Source organism: Elgaria multicarinata, chromosome 1 (genome assembly GCF_023053635.1).
Source record: "Elgaria multicarinata webbii isolate HBS135686 ecotype San Diego chromosome 1, rElgMul1.1.pri, whole genome shotgun sequence".
Classification (NCBI taxonomy): Eukaryota; Metazoa; Chordata; class Lepidosauria; order Squamata; family Anguidae; genus Elgaria; species Elgaria multicarinata.
In genome coordinates this window covers 84528435-84544687 of record NC_086171.1, presented here as the reverse complement: position 1 = coordinate 84544687, position 16253 = coordinate 84528435, and the positions used below count along the sequence as shown (strand labels likewise).

The window sequence follows — 16253 nt, the reverse complement described above, 5'->3', positions numbered from 1 at the left end:
GCCTACACTAAAGTTTGAAAAAGTTAGGGTCAGCTACGCACTATGCATTTAACACAGAGTGGCCTGGTTCACACAACACCCTAAATCATGCTGCTTAACCACAATGGAACCAGTGACCGAGGGAGGTTGTGGTCTCTCCCACACTAGAGGCGTTCAAGAGGCAGCTGGACAACCATCTGTCAGGGATGCTTTAAGGTGGATTCATGCATTGAGCAGGGGGTTGGACTCGATGGCCTTGTAGGCCCCTTCCAACTCTACTATTCTATGGTTCTGTGATTCTGTGAAAATGTTTAACGGAATGCATTAACCTTAATGCATTCCATTAACCATTTTGTGGTTAAGCAGCATGGTTTAGGATGTTGTCTGTACCAAGCCAGTGTTGTTTAGCTCCCAGTCATCCAGATCTAACTATAGCTAGGAGCATTTTAGCTCAGTGATCCTGCACACCACCTGCTAGGACTGTGCATTTACAGTTTCAATCAAATGCTTAGCAGCAGCATTGATCACCTGTTTGGGACAGGATGGAGACAGGAAGTAGGCTGTGTTCCACCTCTTCTCTTTCCCAGGTCCTCTTAAAATGTGACAATGTCTGTTTCTAGCCATTTCTGCTCATGAGCCGCATGGGGCTTCTGAGCGTGAGGGTCTGTACACAGATTACCTCTTTGTGCACATCGTTCCTCAATCGACAGTGGATGTTCAGACGCAAGCTGCCTTCCTCTAGCATATCAGCATTCCTGGATTGTGATTGTAGCGCAGACTAAAAGGAGAACAGTTCATACATTTATTAACCATCATTGAAAAAATGAGTCCAATATTTTAAATAAGTCTGATGTTGATAATATCAGCACTTTTCCTGGAAAAAACTGGGGATTTGTGTTATCAAAATGCACAAAATCGAATTTCAGCTATTATGGGTACAGATTAGATGGGCTGCCCTTTTTGTTTAATCGTTTGTATGATTTCCCATTGACGGCACTGTCTTTCTAGAAAATTCTCACAATGATTCCCACAGAAGAGGAGAAGCAGAAAATTCAGGAGGCTCAGCTAGCCAACCCTGATATTCCTCTGGGCTCAGCTGAACAGTTCCTTCTGACTCTTTCTTCCATCACTGAACTTACTCCTAGACTTCAGCTCTGGGCCTTCAAAATGGATTATGAGCTTGTGGAAAAGGTAATTCCTGATTGTTGAGTAAAGGGAAGTAGCTTCTAGAATTTAATTCACTTGGTTTGGTCTCCACTGTAATGAATGTTTCTCCATGAAGTACTCCATGAACCGCAATTTTGGTAACCAGTGGAATAGATAATAATGTCAAACACGGTCTTGGATGGGTGGTGGAAGTTGTGCAGGGTTTTCGAAGGGCCTTGTGTGAATTCCTACCATGGCATACTGTGTATGACGTTTTGTCCCACTCCTGCAAATTTCCCTGGAGTTATAGCCGCCATCCCTTTTTTGGCAAAAAGGTGCTTTCGCTTGTGTGTTTTTGTCAGTGCAGGGTTTCAACGGGCCTCACGTACATCCGTGCTAGGGGAGGCTGTGTATTAAGTTTGGACCCAATACTGCACACTTCCAAGGGTTTATTTGTGCCACCCTCTTTTTGGTGCACCTGAGGTTTTCACTCCTTTGTGTGTAATGGTGCAGGGTTTTGACAGTGCAGTTGGGCATCTCCTGGCTAGAGGAGGCTGTGCATGAAGTTTGGTCCCAATCCTGCATACTTCCACTGCTTTAGAGCCTCAGCCACCTTGTCAGAGTAATCCTGGAAGCACTGGGGATGACTCAGATTATGCACAGTAGCTTAATAAACTATGCACAGTGGTTTGTCTGGTTGTCTGGGTGATAAAAGTAGCTCATTTACAAAATAAGCTACTATTTATTTATTTATTTATTTATTTATTTATTTATTTATTTACCATACTTATACCCCGCTCCTCAGCCAAAAAAGGCTCTCGGAGCGGCTTACACTTAGGAAAAAAGACAGTCCCTGCCCTCAGGCTTACAATCTAATAAAGACATGACACACAAGGAAAAGGAGTCAAGGAGGGAGGGAGGGAGGAGAGAGAAAGAGAGAGAGAGAGAGAGAGAGAGAGAGAGAGAGAGAGAGAGAGAGAGAGAGTCCAGCAGGAGCAGGCCCCGATGTTACTTCTGCCTGCTCCTGTCCCCTCGGTCCTTCTTCTTACCCACAGGGCCAAGATGGCAGTTTGCTGAATTATTATTATTATCTATTAATAACCACTATGAGTAGCTTATTAACCCATCATGGCTTAAAGTGATGTCCGAATGTGGCCTTTGTCTAAGTGAAGACTTAGGCTGTCTCCAAAGCTTCGGGCCACTTCATCACTTGACAGTCTGATGCATTTTCCCGCAAGCTCCCTCTAAAAGGAAAACACCTCTTACTGTTCTTTGTGTCTATTCTGTCTTGAGTGTTAGTATCAGCCTACTAACTTCTCAAATAGTACATGTCTTCTGGTATTCACCGGTGGTTTGATTGTCCCACCCAGATCCAGCAAATGATTGCTGTACTCTGGGTAACAATTTTTTTTATATGGATCACCTCAACAATTTGCCAAAGAGGCTGGTCCTGGAAAGCCCTCCCCATAGTTCTGGCCCTGACCCAGATATTTGTATATATGGCATGAGGCCTGCTGTAAATCTGCTACTGTATCTCTTTCTTCGCCCACCATTGGGGTTAAACTCAGTGCGGGTTCCCCCTTTTTCCTTCCCACTGAACATCTGTTTAATGGTGGGAAGGAAGTGGATTTTGCAACCCTACTGCTCTTGATGGAGGTAGGAATGGAGAGACCGTGCTGGCCAAAAGCAATATTCAGTAGGTGCAGTTAATGCTTGATATATCAAAAGTCACCATTAATCTATTTCATTGTAGGAGATCTTTATTCCTCTTTGTCAAATACCAAAGGTGTGGGGGGGGGGGAGATCACCAGCAGGATCATTCTTATGTGACTGAGTTGAGGAATTTGATGCATCTGATTCTCAGCTGGGATAAATTTGTGGAACTCTAGTAAAGTCCTCAGTGTAGTTCTGCATTGTGCTGTTTGAAAATTCCATTACAAGTAGTATCTTATGAAGTGTAGAACAGTGGGGGAAATCAGGCCTTAGGCTAACCAAACCGTGCAGAATTATAGCCTACAGCTGCCTTCATCTTGCTCAAAATCATGCATCTTGCTCAAATTAAAGTAAATGAACAGGGATGTCTTGGGGGTTTTAAAGGATTGTAGTTTATTATTAAGGATGGAAGTGGCAGTAGGTTTTGGTAGCATTCAGTAAGTGAGAGAGAGGGAGAGAGACAGTCAGTACCATCCATTTCAGATTTTCTAGAGCACAGTTTGGGAATCACTGGGGCAATTAAAAACATAAAATCAATACAGAGGAATTCATACACATTTTCTTCTCTTTTTTTCTATTAATGACAGGAAGTTGCTGAACCACTTTTGGACTTGAAGGAAGGAATGGACCAGCTGGAGAGTAATAAAACCATGGGATTTATTCTTTCTACTCTACTAGCCATTGGAAATTTTCTCAATGGAACCAATGTAAGCTTTCCCTTCCTTACTAGCTGATTATTATTAACCCGTGTTTCCTCATTGTGGTTATAACAATACAGGTGGGGACATATGAAGAAATCACAGGGAGGAACAAAACAAAGAGAAGACTTTCCGTTTCCTCCTCTCCTTCTCTCTATCTTGGGCCTTTGCTAGACGAGGGGTTAGCCCGGTGCGAGGCCTGGGCTCGTCCCTGTGCATCCAGATGATGCACAGGTGATCCCGGGCTCAGGCAGGGGTCAAACCTCCCTGGCCCCGGGGGTAACTGGCACCGCTTGTGGCCAGGTATTTCCCGCAGTCTTGGGCTGAGCCCGAGACCACGGGCATGTAGACCAGTCCGCCGCTTTTCCTGGCTAGTGCAATTACTCGCGAGTAGCCGGGAAAAGCGGCGGACAGCGCGCAGTGCTCCACAGGAGCACTGCGGCCATCAGGGCGGGGGGGGGAGATGTGGGGAATCGGAGCCAGGGGGGTGGAGGGAATCAGAGCCAGGAGGGATGTGGGGAATCGGAGCCAGGGGGGGATGGAGGAGAAACCAGAACTGGGGGGTGGGGGGGCAATGGAGATGGCAGGCTGGGGGGGAAACGAAAATTGCGGGCCGGGGGAACAGAGATTGCAGGTGGGGGGAAACGGAGATTCTGGGCGGGGGGAAACAGAGCCAGGAAGAGATGGGGGGAAACGGAGCCATGGGGAGAGGGGGGCACATCAGAACCAGAGCGGGGGGACAACGGAGCCAGGGGGAGCAAGGAACCCTTTTTAAAAAAACAAAAAACAAAACTTACCTTTATCGTTGGTGCGCTCCTGCGCGCATGGCCCTTTAAAACTAAAAAAAATGGCGGCCGTGACAGGTCCTTCCTGCAGCCCATCGCATCTTACCTGTAGACAGAGGTGATGGCCTGCGCTACTTGTAGCATGGGCTGGCCCCTCCTCCTGCATGGATTCCAAGGTAGGTCTAGCAAAGGCCTTGGTCTCTGGTCCCTGCAATGGCTTTGAGGTTAAAAGTGAGATGGGTTGCTCCCTCTCCCTTTGGCTTTGACGCCATTAGGAGCCACTTGCATCAGCTACTGATGCTGCCCACTCAGTGTGGCAGGGCGGTGGGTACCTGCCACCACAGTACTGTTCAGAAATGCACCATTTTATTCGTCCACGTCGAAGTGAACAGCAGCCATGTCTGTAAGTGGAAGATGGTAAACGCAAAGATGTCTTTGAGGGAAACCACTGTGAATTGGCCTAAACTTGTCCCCGGTGACCTCAGTTTCTGGGTTAAGGAGTACTACTTGTCTCATATTGCAGGCCTTTTACTGAACTCAGTGGAAGCCATTAAAGGCCAAACCTATGTATGTTGTCTTGGTCACATTTAAATCTTCTGGAACTTAGATAGCAATGGGGGAGCATCTTTTTTCACATACAATGTCCCTGTGAGGGACAGTACCTCCTTCAGAGGGGCTGCTGCACTCCGTAGCCCAGTTCAAGCAGCTATAAGAAAGAAAGGTTGTAAAGCAGCCCTTAGAAGAAAGAAAGGTTAGACTTCTTCTTGGGATTTCGCAGGGGTGTGGATTCTGGAGTGGATCGCATTCCAATCCACAAATCGATTTGTTGGTAGTTGTGGTTCAGTTGAGTTTGCTCCAAAATGCAGATCGGCAAAATTCTTAATGCATCCCTATTCAGAATACTCTGGAAGAGATTTTTGAGAACTTCTAGCTTTGTTCATGCTAATGTAACTGATGATCTAAGATGAATTACTCCTAATTTAACCTAAGGATGTTAATCTTAAGCATATATGTTTCCTGATTCTGCAGCCGTTTTAGTAACATGTTCAGATAGCTGGTCCCCCTCAGAGATGTTCTAGTTTTTTTTTAAAAAAAAAAAAAGATTGGCACTTGGAAGAGTACACCCAGTGTTATTTTTGTTTCTTTTTTTCCCCTCCACACAGGCCAAAGCCTTTGAACTGAGCTACCTCGAGAAGGTTCCAGAAGTCAAGGACACCGTGCATAAGCAGTCTCTCTTACATCACGTCTGTACAATGGTGGTGGAAAAATTCCCAGACAGCACAGACCTTTATTCCGAGATTGGGGCCATCACTAGGTCAGCCAAGGTATGTCTTTTTATGCAAAGAAATCTCCTTTTACTATAACAGAAAGAATCTTTAGCTGGCCACTGTAAAGAACAAAAATGGTTTAAGTGCAGCATTCAAATGTTGCTTTTCTACCAGTTTTCTTCCTTCTAAGCACCTTGCTTAGAAATATGGCTTTGTTTTATGTCATTCACTTGGAATTTTTAGGGTATGACCTATTTTTTCTTCTTCTTCACTTTCTGTCAAGAATGGTTTTCTCATCAAGGTTTTTTAACAGCTAGTCTATTCCTTGAAACTGACGCTAATGTGGTGTTGGTACAGAACGTTAATAAAGTAATAAACCAGTTAATAGTAAACATCTATTAGAAATATGCTTCCCAGCAAGCAGTTGGAGTCAGCTAGCACATGGTTACTATTTTGTGTGCACAACACGAAGTGTCATCAAACTATAACTTGGGATCTTTCTGCCCTCCCTATTCTAAGGGATGCAAGGCAAGGCAAAAAGGCCGAGGTTCTAGGAAATTATGCATTGCCTTGACTCGACATTCCCAAAATTGTGAGATAAGCAACATCAGCTTCCCACCTATATTGCAACACTATGTATGGAGGTAGATATTTTTAAAAAGGGAGAAGGGAAGCTAAGCTAGGGATAGAACAACCTTCTCTTGATCACTAGCAGCATAAACAAGAGACAGAGCTGAGTAGATGGAAAAGGAAGATCAATGCAAAGTAGAAAGGTAGAGTTACTGTATATACATACTAGTGAACAGACCTGGCTTTGCACAGGTTGAGATAGCTCTTTGTTTGCTAAAGCAAAGGGTTGAAGCCAAGTTACACAGCTGTCAGTATTGGACCTAATGACTGGCAATGGTACTGCAGACTTCAAACACAGAGAAACAATTAAATGAATTAAAATTAATGTGTTTTAAAAACCAAATAACTCTGAGGTGCACACCTGTAGGGGCTCCTTAGTATTCATGCCAAGTTGCAAGTGTCTAGGTTTCATGATCTTGGTACTATGGCACTGACACACACACATCTTCTTTTACTATGATAGATAATAATAGATTTTTAAAGGTTCAATCAAGGCATACAAATAAATATCTCAACCCCTAGCAGGAAGAATAGGGATGTTTCTTCTTCACACGACACAACTGGAGACATTTTAAAATCCATTTCAATCCCTGTCTGTATATTTTTATAAGCATCACAAACTATTAGCTCGCAGCCGTGTAGTAGCTGCCTGATTTTTAAAACATTATCTTGTACCAATTCTTTTTCTGAGGCCTCAGAAAAAGCTTCAACTCTCTCTGATCTTGTTTTAATCACCAGAGGGGAGAGTAGGTCAAGGATGGGGACGTTCCAAAGAAACTCTGGAGTACCCTACCAATATCCTTCATCTTCTCAATGGTGCTTATACTATCTTGATATTGGATTCTCTTCTTTTGAGCTGGTGTTGGTAGGAAGGTATCCAACACCTCCACTTATTAAGGTGGGGCTGAAAAGAAAACCTTATCTGAAACCTTATATCTTAGTTGTGCAGTATTGTGACCAAATTTTTCCCATTATGATGATTGTGTTATGATGTCATGTGGCACTGCTTAAGAAAATGACATAATCAGCCTTCAGAGGAAAATCCAATGTTGCTGCTTTCTCCTGTCATTCAGCTGCTTTAAGTTCTGGCAGGAGGAAGTGTAGGAGCAGAGGAGGTGACAGAAGCAGTTATCCGCAATGAGCATTGTAGGTAAGGGTTTAGTGGTCCAGATGTCCAAGAGGGATGAATAGGACAATGTGAACGTGGCATGATTTGACTGTGAGGGCAAGCTAGGTTGTTAACGTTTAGGGACTGCTAGACTCTAACGCCAGAGAGCTGCAGCCAGTCAGTGCCAACAACACTGGGCTAGATGGACCAATTGTCTGACTCAGTGTAAGGCAGCTTCCTATGTTTTTACGTGATCACATCTAATACCCAGCACACGTGTACACATGTAACTGACTGAGATGTGTAAATACATAACTTCTTGGGCCTACGAATGAGGTGCTCCAAAGGGAGGTTGCATTTTACACTTAAACCAAGGGAGAATAGCTATTGAACACAGACTAAAACTTGAATGAAAGCTACCAAAAATATGGTTTTGATACAGAATGTAGAGGTTGGTTAGATTAACTCGCTTAGGCTTGGACTGGTAGCTGTCACATTAAATATTATATATAAAAGCAGGAAATAGAAAAAAAGAGCGGGGGAGGCAGGGAGGTGATGTTCCTCAAATAAGGGAATGGGGTGTCAGGGATTTGGCAGGCAGTGTTAGAAGTGTAGACACAATGGGTCAAAGTCGGAATGTCAAGGACATGGGAATGTTTCAGAGAGCTGATTGAGAGAAATCAGGAAAAATAAGAAAGAAAATTTAAACATAATTACCTGTTTCAGATGACAACAGGTCTAAAGACTGTCTTCCTTCAAGGTTCATGATGATTCAAAAGTTCAGGTATCGGGAATACCAGAGTTGCAGTTCACAATATAATTGTGGAAACAAATCACCTGCTTCTTCAAAACCAATCAGATTGCTTTTGTTCCCATGAATACAAAAGACTGTGCAGCAAGCAAAACTCAACTGGTTGGATGTGTGTAATCTTGAAGAAGTCAGGTGACAAACCATCCATTTGCTATTAGGCAACTGTTTTTAACTAGGGACTAGGGATGTCTGGATTTTGTAAAATCCGCCCTGCGTGTGTTTTGTGGTTTGTGCAGTGTCGTTCATTCCAGCATCTTGTTACATTTTCCCCCCTCTTGCTTTTAATCATGGAGGAATTTTAAAAGGACAAGAAAGGTTCTAGGCTGAGCTCAGTTGGACTTTTAATTAGTGCATAGGGAGGTTCTGTGTGCACAATTGTGTGGGATTCTTGGATACAATACATGCTGTATTAACTGTTGGAGCATTTTTTTCCAACATGGTTCTGGATTTGCCAGTTTAGAATGTACTTAGAATACTTGGCTAGTTATGACTGAACAATTTATTTATTTATTTATTTATTACACTTATATACCGCTCCCATAGCCCGGGCTCTCTGGGCGGTTTACAGAAATTCTAAAATTGAGGTAAAAACAAGTATACAAAATTTAAAACTCTAAAACACAGAACATACACACATAAAGCATTAAAAGCCGATTAAAAACTAAACATGTAGGTAATTAGGATGTGCCGCCATATGCCTGGGCAAAGAGGAAAGTCTTAACCTGGCGCCGGAAAGATAGTAGCGTTGGTGCCAGGCGAGCCTCGTCAGGGAGATCATTCCATAGTCTGGGGGCCACCACCGAAAAGGCCCTGTCCCTCGTTGCCACACTCTCAGCCTCTCTCGGAGTGGGCACCCGGAGGAGGACCTTAGATGTTGAATGTAGTGACCGGGTATATTCACATCGGGAGAGGCGTTCCGTCAGGTATTGTGGTCCCAAGCCGTGTAAGGCTTTATAGGTTAATACCAGCACCTTGAATTGGGCTCGGAAACATACAGGCAGCCAGTGCAAGCGGACCAGAGCAGGTGTTATATGGTCAAACCTTCTGGTTCCCGAAATCAATCCGGCCACTGCATTTTGCACGAGCTGCAGCTTCCGAACCGTCTTCAAAGGCAGCCCTACGTAGAGCGCATTGCAGTAATCTAACTTGGAGGTTACCAGAGCATGGACAACTGAAGCCAGGTTATCCCTGTCTAGATAGGGGCGTAGCTGGGCCACCAACCGGCGTTTGTAGAAGGCACTCCGTGCCACTGAGGTCACCTGAGACTCAATTTGAGAAACATCTTCAGGTTCTGGAATTCCCCTGCTTAGTATATCAGCAAGGGTTGCTCCTAGCTGCTTAGTTATATTAGAGGTCAGCAAGTGCAAATGAGAGCTTTCTTGCTGTGGCTGATCTTGAGTCTCTACTTAGCTAGTCTTCTGAGTCAAAATGAACAGTCTAGAACAGCAGTCTTTAATTCCTAGGTTGCGACCCAAACATGGGTCTGGTATCAGGCCAAAGCTGTTGCTACCATGTTGGGTAATTGTGAATTTGGGGCCCATGTTGCAGGTTGGGAGTCCAAGGTGGGTCTCTGGTCTGGACCAGTTGAAGACCGCTGGTCTAGACTCAAGGCGTGTGAGGCATATCTCAAAAAACAACAGTGCAGTTGAGCTCTTTGGTAGCATAAGACTATGAATGGCTGGAGGCAGATAATAGCTGTGCTTTAAGTACCTTTGGTAGCACAACTATGCAGGAATGAGAAGGAAAAACTGGGGTTGTGTTGACAATCATGAGATGAGTTTGGGTCTTATATGCTTTAGAATGTAGGTTCCTCTTTAAAAATATTTTCTTTCCAGATCTTGATGTGGGGGTCTGTATCATCTGAAGGCCCTGATCATGTCCTATAGACACTTGGTAACCAATCAGGCTACCTGAATGCACAGCTGGCCATATATGGAGCAAAGTAACTGCTGTAAGGCGAACGTAGCAGCAGCCCGGAGAGGCTCTGTCAGCTATACGCATGCATCCTGTACCTTGATGTATAAATATCTCTATACCACATCCTCCCAAGTTAGTTGGAGCTGGGTGTAACATGCTGATGCTCTTGCGTGTATGACCTGTCTCTGTATTGATACAATAAACTCTTAAGAATACCTGGTTCTGTCTCACTTGGAGATAAGTCCGGTTGGACAACCTAACCCATCATCCACATCAATCTATCCCAGTCTGTTTAGTTATTTTCTTCCCTTCTGTCTAACCTTGTTTAGTGGAACTTTGTTCATTCCTGTGATGCCAGAGGCCTTTTTCTTTTGGAATTTTTCTGCACATTTAGAATCAGAAATGGCTTACTGTAGAAAGCTGTATTCCCATTTCTCAGGGCTACCACAAATCAAAGCTGGAAGCTGGAAACCATCCAGGCTGCTTGATGGTACAGACTCCAAAAGTATGAGAAATCTTATTTAAGGAAAATTGGCAGAAATAAACTATGAATATTTCATTAAGAGTTACATTACAGTTTGGACTCCATCTGACCCATATATATCTTTCAAAAACTCCAACGAAGTTAAACAACAGAGGCTAAACCTCAGAATAGCATTCAGAAGCATCACTGTAGTATCTAACATATTTGTTTAGTGCCCCACTTTTCTGCCAAAAAAAAATGGTGCGCAAGATGGCTAATAATAAAATCCAGGTTAAAAACAAAATCCTAATTAAAATGTAGCATAAAACAAATACATTAAAAATACAATTTAAAACCCCCAAAATAAAAGGATTAAATAGCACCAACCAATTAAAATCAAACCTGTCTCCTCCGTACGGGATCAAACAAATGTCCATTTTGAAGACATAGCTGTTGAAACTGATTACAGCATTTTAATGGAACATTACTGTACCAAACCAATGGTGGTTAGACAAATTTTGTTTGCTCCCTCAAAAGTGTTTTCAGTTATTCATCCCTAGAATGTGAAATTCCTAAAAAGGGGGCAATGATTGGGCAGCAATGTATCCCCAACCCCAATCAAAACAGAGAAAGTAGCAGCAAAGATTCTCCTCAGCGATGTCTTTCCATCACCAGTCAAAGGTCTCTTTATTTCCCCTGGCCTTTTAAACTTTTGTGAAACTTCTACTTGGATTCCTGGGTTCATTTTATGCTGCTTTTATAGATTTTCTGTGTTTAACTTTTTTTTTTTTAATGTATTGTTTTGTGGCGTTTGATTTTTTTTTTATTATTGTAAGCTGCCCTGATAGTAAAGGGCAAAATATAAATAATTAATAAAACGAGCCGTGCTTTTGTGTGGTTCTGTTTGGCTTTTGAAACGCTAGGTGCTCAACCACCTAAAGCTCACTATTAGAAGGAATAACTCGGAGCTGCAATAAAAAGTTGCAGTGTATCCTCTCTCCTAAAAGGAGTGCTCCTATTCCAAGTTCCAGGCAACCATTCCCTCCAAATATTTTGCATTTCTGCATACCTCAGGATTCACCCAAGGATGATGCGAACATCCTTCTCATTTTTCAAGAGCCCCATTTTATCCACAATTCTGTCAGCATTCGCCGTCTGAGTTTGTTACCAAACTCTGCAGATTGATTCTGTCCAGCTCTATTTGAGACACAACAAATGCCCCCCACTAGATACTGAGTAGGGCTGTGCACGGACCCCCCCCCCCAATCTGCTTATATTCTTTTCCCCCGCCACCATTTTTTCACTGAGCTTGCTGCAATAAGCTGCATTTCTCCCTACAGAGAAACAGATGGGGAACCCATATCCTTGGGTGGGAAAGCAGCTTGAGATGGGAGATATGATTTTAAACAGAAAAGTGGCATGAACAAAAAGTGCTAAGCGATAGCTCTACCCACCATGCCTTCCTGTAAGTCCTGCTTTCAGCATCCAAAGCTGCTTTGTTCAAACAAAGAAATATGCATACATCTGGAGAGCGTTTATGTGTCTCCCCTACATCCAAATTGGTCCTGGTTTCATCAGAAAGGAGAGCCTTCACAATTAGGTGTTCCTTGAAAAATGTATCTCCCAGGGCTCTGACAGCCATATGCTCTCCTTAACCACGTATACAATTGAGCAAAAATGTCCTCATTTTCTAGATGAGTCAGGAGTTTGAAAGGACTTCATATTTTCTCATTATTTACTATTCCCTTTCAGGCCAAGGAATGAATTCTATTTTAAAGTGAGGTAGGAAAAATCCCATCACCAGACTGGCAAGTACAGCAAACTTTTCAAAAAAGAACCTGGTGGTAAATTTGCCAAATGCCTAATATTACTCACTGTGCTTTTGGGAAGCCATAATTTGGGCTGTGAATGATAGGCACTTAAAATGCAGTCCTATACATGTCTATTCAGAAGTAAGTTGTATTAAATAGGGCTTGTTCCTAGGTAAATGGGTATAGGATTGCAGCCTTAACTAGTAAAGGATTTACTTCTTTTAACACATGAAATGATCTTAACCCCTTGAGCATTGGGTCTCAATAGCATACTTTAGCTTCTTCTTTTTTCATGAAAAACTATTAAAGCTAAAATAATTGAAACATTGTGAAGGAATTGGCTTTTATAAGTGTTATTATTTTATAGTTATTACATTGTAATATATCCAGCGTATATACCCACCAACACCCCATTCATACTCATATTACTTTTATTAGGGTTATACCCAGAGACGATAGTTAATTTGATCAACTTGGCAATGGCAGCTGATCCTAGGTGTCATGAAAGGCAGCAAATAATTATTTAGGCTGATGATAATAGTTGTTGTTGTATTTTTACTGATGAGGAGATAAAGAGGTGTTTATGGGATTTTCTGCCCCAGTGTCAAAATAACTTGGCACCATTGATGTTTTGCCTCAGTCCGGAAAGTATCTTGGACCAGACTGGACTCCTCCCATATAAAAGATCCAACAATATAATGGCCCGAGAGTGTTGTGGGACCTCCCCTCTATTCTTACATTCTATTCTCTGCTACCCTCTCTATAGTCCTGGATCTGCCATTGCACCCCTCCCTCAAAAAAAAAAAGATGGACAATCTTGAAGTTTTTGTGTGTTTCATAACCATACAGGTACACATTTAACTTATGTAGATAGGTCCATCCTATGGTATTGATTCTGTAGCTGGCATTTTCCAAGATGGCTGACATACAAATGTAGATATGTGGTAATTCATGAATGACTGCATACAGAAATATTATTTTGGTGGCAAAATTTAGGTTTTTGTAGTCATGATGGCTAGAATTATTACTAATCATTGTTACCACTAGTATAGTCTAATGGATAGAATACCCAACTGGGAGAAGAAAGGCCAGGATTCAAACCTCTGCTCAGCTATGAAGTTCACTAGGCTTTATCTTTCTACATCACCTTTTGATGAAGCTTGGACCTATGCAGTGTTTGAGTAAAAACATCGCATTATATCTGGAAATTATTCTTTGAGGAAGATTGGTACGAAATATGCCGCAATGGATTACACAGCCTGAAAACTTCTTGACACAATTTGGAGTGATGTATGTCCTATCAGAAAAAAAGAATATTGAAAATGCTGAAAATGCGCTGTAGACAGTATCTGCAAAAGTGAACTGCTGACAATTGATACATACAAAAAGTTGAGTATGTCTTCTGCGGATCTGCTACCAAACTCTAGCTCCATCATAATGCACATCTAAAGAGGACTTCTTGGTATGTTATTCACAAACTCTTGAATCATGACTACTTCATTCTTATCCCACCCTTCCTCCAAGGACAATTGGCTGAAGGGCACCCATTGAACTTGATAGTTGAGTAGGGATTTGAACCTGGATCGTCCTGCTTATTATTAATAATAATAATCATCAAGTACCCATTATTACCCACCCTGGCAGATCCTGGTGTATTGGTTAACACTAAATAGTTTTCAAACGTAATACAGGATTACAAATACTGGTTAAGAGCAAGCACTGGTTAGTGTTAATGATTATTCAACTTGCTGCAGGCATAATGACGAATGATGAATTGCAGCGAGAGGGAATTAGCAGGAATTTATGCACGACAGGAGAAAGGCTAGAAGAGGGCGTAAGCCCTGCAGTCCATTGCTGAACCTTAATTGTTGTTAAGGGACAGAAAATAGAAGTTTTACATTTCCACCAGCCCGTAGACATGCTGCTATAGCTATGGTGAAGTATTAAAAAATCTCAACAGAAGTTCTCAAAATACCGCATTCTTTTAGAATAATCTTGAATTTATCAGAGAGGGGTTTTGGATTTTCCTGAATCTCATCCTCCACACATTACATTGTCTTTTTTCTATCTACCCCACCGCCTGAAATCTGAATTTTTCTAGCTTGTTTCACAAGCTAGATAAACCTGTAAGTAGTACTGTTTTGCTGGTGTTATTATTCCTATCAGCGTCTTTTCTGGAGAAATGCTGGGATTTTCCCATTTGCAAGTTGTTTACAGAAGGTCCCCTTAATGCATTTCAGAGCTGTAGCCTGTGGTCTGCCCTAATAACAGAATCATAGCAAACAGTAGCTAGTATATCTACTGTTTCTACTGTGTGTGTGTCTTTCTGTAGTGAAATTATGCAGTGTTCCCTGGTTTTAGCAAAATAAACTAAACCGTAGAGCTTTACCATTTAAACACCTTTTATGGTTAATGAACACGAGAACCTGCATCTCGTTTACTTTATTAAAGAATTTATTGGCTTCCTCCACATTAAGATTTACTTGTAGCAATGAAATTGTGTTGACATAAGACTTTCAAGGTTCTAAAGTTATCTTGTTTCACACAAATACAATTCACTTGTTCAAAAGGAGCTATAAGGATTTAGTTCAGCAAATAAAAAATCTGAAAAGTCATTATGATACTTTGGTTAATGAGGTTGCCAAAGTTCATACAAACCTAAATTTGCCTTCCAGCTTGTAATACCTGCCTGCATTACAACTGAGCACCATTTCACCCAAAATTTGCTTGACTAAAATTGTAATCCAAGCTTCTGTGCCTCCTTTATTTTCCCTCTACCTCCCTTCCTTCTTGGTGCCTAGAATATTATAACAGCAACATTCCTGACACCAGAGACCATGGGAAATATAATTTTCCTAAGTCTATCATGTCCATGTCCTTACTATGAATGTCAGACACTCTGGAATCTACATATCTCAGGACTTATTGAATCTGGGATGTTGCTATTGCAGCATTCCAGGCACCAGTGAGGGTGGGAGTAGACCAATGGATACCCCTCCAAATACTTCAGGATCTTTTGGATCAAGCTTGTCCAAAAATACAGTCCAAATGATCCTGACATCTTTGCAGGCTGGCATCCCAGGGATGTTAAGCAAATAAACAAAATCAACGTCTCTTTGTGATTTGGAAATTGGAACTATTTCCAGTTCTCCAGGTGGGGAAACATGTAAGCCTATGCGGCAGGGTCTTGCTATTTACTGTTTTACTCTGTACAGCACCATGTACATTGATGGTGCTATATAAATAAATAAATAAATAAATAAATAAATAATAATAATAATAATAATAATAATAATAGGGAAGCACATCTGGTGGGTTATGCAAGAAGAAGAAAAGCAGCATGGGCATCAAAACCAGCCGCTCCACTGCATTGGTGCCACTTTTGCTAATGATTTCCCAAAAAACCTGCAGCATTTCTATATCTCTTTTTATTTATTGTGAATATTAACAAAACAGAACAAAAAAAATAAATCGTGAAAAAGACAAAAAAAATTACATATATAGGAATATCATCATTTTTTCCATCACATATACCATTCATTTTTTAAAAAAAAAAGGTGGGGGGAGAGTTATGCATAGGTTTCAAGAAAAGCAGACCATATATCCGTATGTAGCAGACCATATACTGTAAGCCACTCACAAGTTGTGCCTATATAACACCTGTTCAAATGTTGATAGCGTTGTTGAGTCCTCAATCCATTGCATTATGGGAGATGAGCATTTGTCCTTCCAACGTGATAATGTAAGTCTTTTAGCTGTCATAAGGGCTCTGAAAATCCATTTGTACTGACCATATGTTAATTTCCAAGAAGCTGGTAGGTAGTTTAGGAAGACATGCACATCATTCCATATTAAAGATTGTTTCACAGTACAAAGGGGACAATTACTGGGCATTGCCAAAACATATGAATTAAAGAAGCATTA

The 16253-nt window shown here is 41.8% G+C and overlaps 1 protein-coding gene across 12 annotated transcripts in view; it reads left to right on the top strand.

The window, feature by feature from the left end:
• The window catches only part of FHOD3 (formin homology 2 domain containing 3), a 401018-nt gene that overhangs the window by 351904 nt on the left and 32861 nt on the right, over positions 1–16253 (top strand). For all 12 annotated transcript variants that reach the window (XM_063131345.1, XM_063131400.1, XM_063131398.1 and 9 more), the window contains 3 exons: positions 988–1170; positions 3426–3545; positions 5485–5646. In XM_063131345.1, coding sequence (XP_062987415.1) covers positions 988–1170; positions 3426–3545; positions 5485–5646 — 465 coding nt within the window. The remainder of the gene's footprint in view (positions 1–987; positions 1171–3425; positions 3546–5484; positions 5647–16253) is intronic.